This window comes from Notamacropus eugenii, chromosome 1, assembly GCF_028372415.1.
Source record: "Notamacropus eugenii isolate mMacEug1 chromosome 1, mMacEug1.pri_v2, whole genome shotgun sequence".
NCBI lineage: Eukaryota > Metazoa > Chordata > Mammalia > Diprotodontia > Macropodidae > Notamacropus > Notamacropus eugenii.
Genome location: NC_092872.1, coordinates 721,246,343 through 721,258,405, shown reverse-complemented (window position 1 = coordinate 721,258,405; position 12,063 = coordinate 721,246,343). Strand labels below are relative to the sequence as shown.

The 12,063-nt window shown below is 43.3% G+C and overlaps 1 protein-coding gene and 1 long non-coding RNA gene across 2 annotated transcripts in view; both read right to left on the bottom strand.

The window, feature by feature from the left end:
* Positions 1 to 228: 228 nt before the first annotated feature.
* LOC140522153 (uncharacterized) lies at positions 229 to 1,747 on the bottom strand. The gene is made up of 3 exons (XR_011973232.1): positions 1,498 to 1,747; positions 1,087 to 1,242; positions 229 to 511 (listed from the first exon to the last, which is right to left on the bottom strand). It is a non-coding gene; the product is annotated as an uncharacterized lncRNA (long non-coding RNA).
* A 6,655-nt stretch (positions 1,748 to 8,402) lies between these two features.
* The window catches only part of LOC140522099 (uncharacterized), a 36,410-nt gene continuing 32,749 nt past the window's right edge, over positions 8,403 to 12,063 (bottom strand). Inside the window, exon 4 of the mRNA XM_072637140.1 lies at positions 8,403 to 11,883. Within this exon, the coding sequence (XP_072493241.1) occupies positions 11,009 to 11,883 (875 nt within the window). The 3' untranslated portion in view covers positions 8,403 to 11,008. The remainder of the gene's footprint in view (positions 11,884 to 12,063) is intronic.

Below are 12,063 nucleotides of genomic sequence, written 5' to 3'. Positions count from 1 at the left end.
GTAGATCAGACCATGGTGGATAAGCAGAGCATCCTGTCTTCCGGGTCTGCCTGGGAGAGCTTGGCCAAAGAGGCAAAAGGGGCGGGGGTGGGGAGTGGTGGGGGGAGTCCTATCGATATGTGGGGGAGGGTGACAGGCATGGATACAGGAGCAAAGACAAGACCCCTGCAGAACAGAGAGGAATAAGTGAAGCGGCCTGAGGAGGGCAGCCACTGGGGATGAGGGGTAGTTAGTGATTGTGATGCCAACATGCCAGGGATTAGTTCAAAGGACAGAGAAGAGGATGGTGTTGTTACTACTGTTTTCAATTCCTGCCTATTTTTGTAAAGGAACGATCCATAGATAGGGTATTGCCAGCCTCCCAGACAGTTCTCTTTTGAAATGGCCTCTTTGGGGGTCAAGTCCGTGGACAGAGTGCACTCACCTGAGGTGGGGGTCTGCAGCTGCCAAGGGCCATTCCTTCTGGCTCCACTCTCAGGCTGGGCCAGGCTTTGGTCTTCTGCAGACTGAGCTGGGGAGAGAGAAGGATTCCTGGGCAGGAGGGTTGACTGTGGGGATATACAGGGGGTGAGGCCCTGCCCTCGGGAGAGAGAATGAAGCCAAAAGGTAGGATCAGGTTTCAGGGTCCCACCCTCTCCCATTCCTCTTCTTTCCCCTTCCCCTCCCCAAATCATCAGATCATCAAGAGGCAGAAGGGGCTTGGGATTCCACATCCGACAAGAGCAGTCAGAGCCTCAATGGCTCCTGAATCAGAGATTTCCCTTTGACTGAGTAGGGGACCAGGAACCTGAAAGGGCAACCCAGCTTCTGACCTTTCCCCCACACCTCCACCTACATACTAAATAATCCCTTCAATTTCCTGTCAAGGTGACCCCCACCCAGTCCAGCCCTTCATTGTGGGTCACCTTGGAATCACCCCAGGCTATTAATCTTCATCCAGGCCCCTTCTCCTCCACCTCAGGATCACTGCAGCCAATTTACCACCCCTCAAACGCATCCCAAATCTTCAAACCATCTTTCCTTTTTCCCTATAAAACTCTCTCTTGAGGAGATCAAATGGGCAGATTAAAAAAAAAAAAATCTTACCCTCCTCTACAGGCAAAACAATCAGCCTTGTCTCTGAATGGAAAAAGGCCTGAGGGGCCCAATTCCTGGGAGGCAGATCCAGGCCTTCACTCGGGCGTTTCCAGGTTCACTCAAGCCTTCCACTTTTATTTCACTCAAGGCAGGATTCCTGGGTCCCTGCGGGTAAGGTGTGAATTTTGTGAAAAGGTGACACAATCTTAAATTGGGGGGTTGAGGGGGCAGCCCCAGACTCTAAAGAAGTGGTCGGGAGCCTGGAAAAGAGCAGCAGGAAGCTTGTCCAGGGACCTGGCTGGGGAGGGAGGATTGCTCCCAGGAGCAATGGAGCTAGAGTCATCACAGGCTCAGAGGGGGAGGATGAGACCCAATGGGATGAACAGCCAGCAGGTCTGTGAGGGGCTGGCTCCGACCCACCTGGCACCTGCACCCACAGAGATGGCCTCCACAAGGCAGAGATCTCGGGTCCAAGAGAAGACAGCGTGATCCGAGATCTGAGGAAAGAAGGCAGAGGGAACTCCAGTCCAAGGGTTTAATGCAGAGAGATCTCAGCACAAGTTCCAGTTTTCAGCCAGCACACTCTGAGAGGCTGCTCCCAGCCTCTGAGGCCCCCTTTCCTCCAATTACACCCAGATCCAGGCACTCAGGACCCTATTTCCCTCTCCTTCCCAAGACTTGCCCTCTATCAACTGGATATAGCCTTAACTACTGGGATGACCCCTCTTCTGCCCTAGACTCCACCCAGACCTCCAAACTCCACCCCAGAGCTCCTGTTCCACCAGGACCACCCCCACCAGGCTGGTCATCTCTGAGGGCTCCTCCTCCCCCATCACCCTCCACCTGATTTCTTATTGGAGGAAAGATTCAGGACTTTAGGAGTTGGGTGGGAGAGAATAAGGCAGAGGCAAGCTGCACGTTTCCCGGCAAACTGGGGATTCCCAGCCAAACCGGGCTGACTTTGAGGATGGGGGTTGCTCACCAAATGCAGACAGCGGGGTTAGCACATTCTCCTAGTTTGAATTAGAATGTGGCTCATTTCCAGTCTGATCCCAGCAGGATGATTGGGATGTTTGACCAGCTAAGGGTAGATCCACCCTTAAGGTGAAACAGACTTAAAATGTGGCACTTAAGGGCTTGTTGTTTAGGAGCTGAAAGAATAAGAATTCGGTGTCACTGGGTCAGAATTACCCTTTGCTCCTCCCTGAATGCAGTCAGCCTAGAGGGTCAGAGGCATAAATGGACAAGGTGCTTTTTCTAAGGTAATTCTCACTAAGATAATCAGCTGAATTGATGTTATTGGACTGGCAATTTTGTTCCATGTATTAACACTGTAACATCTTTTATGTTGTTATTAGGCTCAAAATTTTCTCACATGGGGATCTGGGAGAACCATTGTATATATTTTTAATTTGAAAAAAAATTTTTTAAAGGGACATGCACATCTTTTTATCTGAATGCTATGAATTTATGACAAACTCTAAGAGAGTGGTTATAATGTTTCCAAACTGTTCTCAATTTAATTGGGCACATTTTACTTTACAATGTATGATTATTTACTCTTGGAGAAAAGTTCCTAGGACCTGGTAAATTCTCCATTCAAGGCAAAACTCAGGACAAGGAGAATTAAAAGGAGTTTGTTATGCTGCGTCAATGTAGAAACACATTGAGGAGTTGATCACCTTAGATCACCAAGGAATTCAAGATGGAACTAATGAGGATTAGGGGACCCCAAAATACTGACACACCGGGTCCTGCTTGAATGAACTCAACACAAGCCTTCTTAAACCAAAGAAAAACAAAGTTTATTAAAGATTCCCCTTACTGGGTTGACTCTTAAAGGAGCCTAAGCATTTGTAACACTTGTATTCACAAGCGGGCCAGAGAGAATCTCAGGTAGACAGTGTGAGTTTGATTGAATGTGAGCACCTTCATGGAGGCAAAATGGACCTTAAATACAGAAAAATACTCAGGGAAGCATCCAAGTGTCTCAAGGTAGTCCCAGGGTCAGAGATCAACCTCATGGAGGATCCTAATGGGAGTGGCTGGTAGTGCAGGCAATCCACAAACCAGGCTGGGCAACTTGGACTTTAAGAGAATGCTAAGTAATGGGGAATATGAAAAGGATGCCTGGATCAAAGGAAGAGAATGCTAAATGGTGGTCAGATAGGGAGTATCTAGATAAAACATGAAAAAGATTCATAAGAGATACTTAATTAGAACCTGGACTGAACTGAGGAAGATGAGACTTTTCAGCCAAGAGAAGGGGAATTATGTGTCATTACATTGGGTCTGGAGGATGCCCTGGATATAACCTGTCATGTCCAAGGCATCTTTCACCTTCTCTGTATGAGTGCTTTCATTTCTCAATAACTTATTATTTCATTATTAAAATATTCATTTGTATAGTTGTTTGTGTTCAAAGCAGCCTAAAATGAAATCACCATGTAAGAGTGAAATTATAATGTTTCTGACCATGAACGATGAGACTAAAAGAGGCCAGAAGGCTTTACCACAGGCTGGGAACAGAGTCCACATGAATATTTGGGGTGGAGATGCCTGTCAATTTGCACATCTCACTATTCTTCTGAGATGCTGCAATTATGCTTTGCTTGCACAGCACAGCATGTTCTTTGATGGCAATAAGCTGTGCTGGGTAGTCCTTTGCCACCGTCTCCCATGTCCCACCACTGATCACAAAATTCTTTAGAGACCCTGGGAATGCCCTTGTATTATGTCTTCTGACCACATCGTGAGTGCCTTCTTTGCATGTGTTCTCCATGAAATAGTCTTTTAGAAAAACATACTTTTGGCATTTCAACAACATGACCAGTCCATCAGAGTTGTGCTCTGCAGTAGAATGTGAATGATTGGCAATCTAACTTGAGAAAGTCAGAGTCCTGTACTATGCCAGGTGACCTTCAGAATCTTCCTAAGATAATTCAAATGGGATTCAAAGAAGATTCACAATTTCTCCATTTGCTGCAGTTAATGGATGGTGCCCTGCTGAGTGGTGCAGAACCTCTATTTTCCTTTTTTCCATTTTCAAAAAAAAATATTTCCCCCAACTACATTTTTTGTTTTTAATTTGTTGTTTTTTTAAAGTTTTCAGTTCCAAATTCTATCACTCTTTCCCTCAATTCCCTACTCTGTAATTTAGATAGTGTAGGTGTAGGGTGTGTTCAGGAAGGACCAGTGCCTTTGGCGTGATGGCTGCCCAGCCCTTTTTGGGACTCTTTCCACCTTTGGTGTCAACCTGTTCCACCTAACTCTCACCTGTGGTTCCAAGAAGCTGCAGCATGTGCATCAGCCACACTCCTGTAAACCATTTCAGCAGACTGGCCAAAACAGGTTGAGGGTAAACAAGGGATCTCAAACCAGTTGGTGAGTTGGGGGGGTGTCTACTCCAAGCACGTGAAGACTTCCTCTGGTGGAATGGGTGGATGAGAACAATTTGTTCCAAAGGCCATGAAGGCAGATGAAGCAGGTGATGTGGAGCACTTAGAGCTTGGTTAGACACTGAAGATGCCAAGGTTATCCACTGCAACCTGACCCAATACCAGCTGTCTTGACTCTGTCCTGCCACTGGACTATGAGGACTCTGGAAGAGAGAGTGAGGCTGATGACTTTATGCAATTCTGCCTTACTTAAATCCAATTTATACATGAATCAAAAGACATCACCCATACTATTTGACTATTATACCTCAAAGTTCTGTGGTGGCAGGCAAGTGATAAATCAGGAGGTGGGAATACACAGGGAGCTGTAGTCACAACCCTGCAAACAGGTGTCCCAGGCCACTGGGTCCTTTCTCATTGGAAGCAGCAGAGGGACCTGGCAGACCCCTGGGTGTCTAAGCAGCCTTTTAAGGATAGCACTGCTCACCTCTGGTGTGAGGAAGGGGGCTAGAAAAGGTGCCTAAACATTGTCTCCTTACCCAGCCCTGGCCTTATTACCATGGCAAGCAGGGAATCCCACTATGTAGTTGAAACACAAAAAGGATAAACAAAAACGTACAAAAACATCTGCAAAGATGATTCCACTCACCATTGGCACATGGAATGTGTACACAGTAATAGACAACACAAAATCCAGTAGACCTGAAAGAAGAACTGCTGTTGTGGCAAGAGAACTCAACAAGTATAGCATCCAAAGAGCAGCTCTGAGTGAAACAAGGTTGGCAAATGAAGGCCAGCTTACTGAATTTGGGGCTGGATACAGCGATTTCTGGAGTGGGCACAGTGAAGGGGAGTGCTGTGAAGCTGCCATGGGTTTTGCAATCAAAACTAATCTAATCAGCAAGCTGGTATGCCTGATAAAAGGACTGAAGGACAGGCTCATGACAATGCGATTGCCACTCACAGGAAAACGTCCTGCCACCATCATCAGTGCCAATCCTCCCACCATGACAAACTCTGATGAAATCAAAGACAAATTTTCAGAAAATCTATAGACCCTTATCATCAATGTGCCAAAAGAGGGAAGATTATAATTCTGAACAACTTTAATGCTAGAGTAGGCTCAGAAGGCAGACTTGACAGGGAGTATGAGGGAGGAATGGAGTTGGAAACAGCAATAGCAGTGACCATTTACTGCTGAAGACTTGTGCATCATATCACCTTCTCATCACCAACACTGTCTTCCATTTACCTAAACACAATAAAACTTCATGGATGCACCCTTGCAGCAAACATTGGCATCTAATAGCCTATGTGATTATAAGGAGAAGGAACAGACAAGATGTGAGAGTGCCAAAGGAAATGTGTGGTGCAGTGTGGTGCAGACTGATTGACCATAGACTTATCCTTTTCAAGCTAAATATTCACATTCGTCAAAAGTGCCACCCTCAAGGCAAAATGACTACCAGAAGAATTAATCTCAACAAATTAGAGTTCTTCTTAGAGTGTGCACAGTTTGTTGCTGACTTGGAGGAAAAGTTGAGCCAACACACAGTTGGCAACAGTGGAGGACAAAAGATATGGGCAGCTTTCAGAGATTTGCTGTACAGCACTGCATTTGCTCATCTGGGTCAGAACACTTGCAAACACCAAGACTGGTTTGATGAAAATGATGGGGAAATTCGGAAGCTGCTAAATGAAAAACAAGTATTTCACAAGATGTGCCAGCAGGATAGTTCATCCACTTCTAAACAGGCAACATTCATTTCCATCAAAAGGAAAGTACAAGCAAAGTTTAGAGAGATGCAGGATTCCGGGCTCAGTAAGAAGATGAAATTCAGTTTTATGCTCATAGTAACAATCCAAAGTGCTTTTATGATTCCCTGAAAGCTTTGAATGGACCAAAAACCTATGGTGCATCACAACTACTCAGTGCTGATGGGGCCACACTCATCAGTGATAAGGACATGATCCTAGAGAGATGAGCTGAACACTTCCATAGTGTTCTCAACAGACCATCATCAATCAATGCTGAGGTCATTGACCCTTTACCTCAGGTTGAAGTCAATCCCTCCTTAGCTGAACTTCCAACTGAAGAGGTTTAGAGGGCTCAATTAGGCTCCTTTCATGTGGCAAAGCACCTGGTACTAATTCTATTCCAGCTGAGATTTACAAAGTAGGGGGACCCCTGCTCATACAAAAGCTAACTGATTTTCTCCAGGTTACATGCAAGAGGAGGTTATCCCTCAGGAGTTCAAGAATGCCTCCATTGTCCATCTCTAAAAAGGTTAAAGGGAACAGATTGCCCTCGAGAATCACAGGGGGATCTCTCTCTTAGTCATTGCAGGCAAAGTTCTTGCTAGAGTACTCCTTAATGGGTTGATCCTTCACCTGGAAGATGGGGATATACCTGTCAGCCATTGTGGCTACAGAAAGGGTCGAGGAACAGTCAATGTGCTACTTGCTTCTGGACAACTCCAGGAGAAATGCCAGGAGCAGAAGAGAGGTCTGTACACAATATTTCCCGGGTTCGGGGTACTGGACAATTCTCTTGTGCCTTCCCAGTCATCAGTGGAGTGAAACAAGTCTGTGTACTTCCCCCATGCTTTTGAGCATGATGTTTTCAGCCATGCTGACAAATGGTTTCAATGAGGATGAAGACAGTATCAAGGTCAACTACTGTACTAATGGCAAGTTCTTCAATTTGAAACAGTTACAAGCCAAGACTAAAGTGGAGGGAGTGTTGGTGCATGATTTTCTGTTTGCAGAAGACTGCACTCAATGCAGCCTCTGAAGCTGAGATGAAACAAAATATGGATCAATTCTCTTCTCCTGTGTTAATTTTGGCCTAATAATTAACACCAAGAAAACACAAGTGCTCCATCAGCCAACATCACACCATCCATATGTGGAACCATCGGTTGCAACAAATGGAGAAGTTTTGAAAGCTATGGATAAGTTCACTTACCTTGGAGGTATACTTTCCAGGGAAGTACACATTGAAAATGGGGTTGATGTATGCAATGCCAGAGCCAAATCTGATAATGCCTTGATACTTGGGAACAGAGGGGAAAAAGGAGATGGGAAGATTAACTAGCAAAAACTGGCTCCCCAATTTCACCATCAGGTCCCTTTCCAGCAAGGGGGCAGGGCTAGAGGAGGGCATAAGGAAGGAGTGTTTAAACAAGAGATCTTCAAGTATGCTGGGGAGGGGATACGACTGGAGCCATTCCTTAGTTTCCCCTTCAATGCCTATGACCCCAGGAGTCAAAGGGCAGGTAGGGCTAGAGTAACTGGTTACAGCAGAAAATTTAGCCTTGTTATGATGGGTAACATAACCCTCAGCCTTCGTTTTTGGCCAGGACTTGGCGAGAGAGGTGGAGAAAGTGACAGCACTTCCAGCACCTAGACTTTCCAGTGGTTCCAAGTCTTGAGAAGACTGGAGAACAGGGTACTGGGGGGCAGCTCCACCACTTTTCCACCCTGAGGGGCCCTTCAGACAAATGGGACAAAAGCTGTACCGATCCAAAAGAAAAAGATCTTCGCTTGGGCTTCTACATCTTCAACTACTTTGAGCAACTTCTGTCCCAGGGCTTAGATTTGGTAACCCAAAGCATTTGTTCAATCCCCAAAGAACTCCCTGGAGAAGGAGAATCTATATCTTTTCTACCTTTACCAAAACCTAAATTATTATTTTTCTTTTTTAAATTAAATACATCCAATTAAATACTTAGCAGTTTTTCAATATTGCAATCACATTCTCTAACAGTTCAATTCACCATTTCACAGCATCCAGATCAAAAGAGAATTGAATTTCTGAAGAACATAATTGCATCACCCTCTAGGTATGATTTTTAAAGTTAGCATTACTTACCAAATAATTTCCCAAAAACCACAATAAAATTTTGAAGTATAATGAAAATAACATTTCAGATTGAAAACAAATTTTACTGTTCTAATGAGAAAAACTGAAAACAAAAACTTGTTCCCTTTAAATGAAATCAATTCAGTTGAATATATTCTCCAAATTGTTGAGTTACATAGAAAAACATATTGTCCAGCCATGATTTGAACACTCTAGATGGACTGTTGTCCATTATAACAATATTTGTACCAGAAAATTTTGTTCCACCAAAGAACAAAATGAGTATCCATCAACTGTTGAATAGCTAAAGAAATTACAGTGTATTAATTCAAAGGAATATTATTGAAGAATAATGAGGAACATCAGGATTTCAAGGGAAAAGCTGTACTTTTAGGGATTTAATCAGAGTGAGTAAATTTGGATATTTAATGAGGTCTCTTACACTGGGAAATCTAATGAGGTCTTGAGTAAGAGACTTAAGCTTCTTAATTAGATCCCTAACTTTTATCTCCAGCAAGATTTTCCCAATATACACTTTAGTACTGTTCAAATCCAAGGAAAACCATTCAATACCACAGCAACAATTCCATCTTCCAACCACTGACTCCAAAGAGGCCAATGTTACATGAAACCATAAAACTGCAAAAAAAATGTTCTAGGGAAAAGGCAGAGTGGGGAAACATTCCATGCAATGAGTCAAAATGTGAATCAGCAGCTGACTGAGGCCCAAGTCCTGAGGTTCTAACTGCAAAATTCACAATCAAATGGAAGAAAACAGGGAAAAACCATTAGACCCTAAAGATATGATACAACAGCATGGCTTATGGATAGGAAAGGACAGTGATGCACAGATTGAGGGGACTAAATCTGGGAGACAGAATGGCTGAGGGGCCATTACCAGAGGTTCCTAACATTGTACAGGAGGCAACAATTAAACATATTCCTAAGCAAAAGACCAACAAAGAAAAATGTCTGTTTGATGAGGCCTTACAAATAGCTAAGGAAAGAAGGAAAGGGAAAAGAAAAGGGGAGATTTCCCCCAAATGAATTCATAATTTATGAGATTAGCAAGGAGAGATGAGGTTTTCTTGAATGAGCATTGCAACAAAATAGAACAATTGAATGAGAAAGACAAAAGACCTTTTCAAGAAAATTTGAATTATCCTGGGAGTATTGCTTGAAAACATGGGCATAAGGACTACTGGAGCCAAGATGGTAAGGTGAGGCACTGACTTGTCTTGGCTCTTCCAGATTCCCTGGAAAACAACCTTGCAATAATGGCTCAGAATCAGTTTTAGAGGAGTGAACCAGATTACCAGCCTAGGACAGATTGAAGGGTGAGCAGGACAGCTGTCTCACTACAGTGGAAGAGTGCAGTAAAGTGAAGAAGCCAGTGGCAGGCTTCCCCCTAGGGGGCCATGGCATATTTTAGGGAAGTCTTGAGAAACCTTGGGGTTTCTGAGATAAATGTAATCCCTTTTAGGGTTTCATGAACTATATGAAATATACAATGTCTGATGAGGTCTGTGCTCCAAGGAGAAACCACAGCTTATTAATTAGATCCATAAGTTTTATCTCCGGGAAGATTGCTCCAGTGCACATATTGGAGCACACAAATAAAAATTTATCCGATTCAGGTGATGACCTTCCCACAATTGTGGCTTTTACCAGGCTTCCTTCTAGTGTGAATATTGTGCTGTCTACTGACCTGCCTCTTCCAGGAAAGGGCAGGTCCTCATTCAGCACATTCATAAGTCTTCTCTCCACCAGGAATCCTTGATGTAAAGGAAGAGAGACCCTCCCTGAAGCCAGACAGGGTTCGACCATAAGGTGAAATTTTTGGTGTCTAACATGCTCCATAGTCCATCTGAATGTCTTTGCACATTCATTTTGAGAATATGGTTGCTATCTCATGTGAATTCTTATAGGAAATATAGGACATTACCTTCAACTTTTCATACTGATTGCATTAATGAGATATGTTCTCTAAAAGATTCTCTGATGTGAGAGGAATGAATATTTCTCCCATATAAACAATTATTGAATTAGGACTAAGCTTCTTCCCCATTTCCTCATTCAGAGATTTGGCTACTGTGATTCAACCAATCTTTGAAGGGCAGAGTTGATGATCAGATGAAATGTTGGGAAGACTTCTACAACTGTGAAAATTTAGAACTGACCAAAATTTAAAGAGATTTTATTCTAGGTTTATTCTGGCCCATTGTGTTTTAGTCAAACTGGTCTGAGGGACAGTGGACCCCTCTGGTCTAGATTGCCCTACGTAAGGGTGATCTGGATAAGAATAAGTCTCTTTGTTCAAAATTGGGTCAAGATTCATGCCTCCCTCCCCTAAACCCAGTTCTTCTTTAGAATAAATCCAAATCTCCTTATAATTCTCATTCTTTTCAAGTTTTAACTAATTAAAATTGATTTATGCCTATAGGTAACTCCTACTTATCTAAGGGCATAGAAATGTTGAAAGGACTCCATGATTCACCTCTAGTTTGTAAGAGATAGCTAAATGACCACTGTTGTATTAACTAGAAGCTGTCCATAATTAAATGATTAACCAGAAATTATGTGTCTTCAACTTTGCTTTCATCAGAATTGTATAGTAAAATGATGAGTAGCAAGACTGGATCTCTCTCTGAAAGCTTTTCCACACTGATTACATGGTTTTATCTCCAGTGTGGATTCTCTGATGTGCAGCAAGAGTGGAGTTCTGTGTGAAAGCCTTTCCACACTGATTACATTTATAAGGTTTCTCTCCCGTGTGGATTCTCTGATGTACAGCAAGTTGGTTGTTTCGTCTGAAAGCTTTTCCACAAAGATTACATTCATAAGGTTTCTCTCCAGTGTGGATTCTCTGGTGTGCAGTAAGACTGGATCTCTCTCTGAAAGCTTTTCCACATTGATCACATTCGTAAGGTTTTTCTCCAGTGTGGATTCTTTGATGCGCAGCAAAACTGTAGCTCTCTCTGAAAGCCTTTCCACATTCATTACATTCATAAGGTTTCTCTCCAGTGTGGATTCTCTGATGTGCACCAAGCTTGGAGCTGTCTCTGAAAGACTTTCCACACTGATTACATTCATACGGTTTCTCTCCAGTGTGGATTCTGTGGTGTACAGCAAGTTGGGAGTTTTGCCTAAAAACCTTTCCACATTGATTACATTCGTACGGTTTCTCTCCCGTGTGGATTCTCTGATGTACAGCAAGTAGGAAGTTTACTCTGAAAGTTTTTCCACATTGATTACACTCATAAGGTTTCTCTCCAGTGTGGATTCTCTGATGTACAGCAAGTAGGGAATTTACTCCGAAAGCTTTTCCACATTGATTACACTCAAAAGGTTTCTGTCCAGTGTGGATTCTCTGGTGTACAGCAAGCTTGGAGCTGTCTCTGAAAGACTTTCCACACTGATTACATTCATAAGGTTTCTCTCCAGTGTGGATTCTCTGGTGTGCAGCAAGATGGGAGTTTTGTCTGAAAGTCTTTCCACATTGATCACATTCATAAGGTTTCTCCCCAGTGTGGATTCTCTGGTGTACAGTAAGATAGCATTTAAATCTGAATGCATTTCCACAGTGATTACATTCATAAGGTTTCTCACCACTGTGGATTCTCTGATGTTGAGAAAGATTAGATTTGTGTGGGAATGCCTTTCCAAGGTTATCATATTCATAAGATTGCTCTCTAGTCTCCATGCTCTGATGCACAGCAAGAC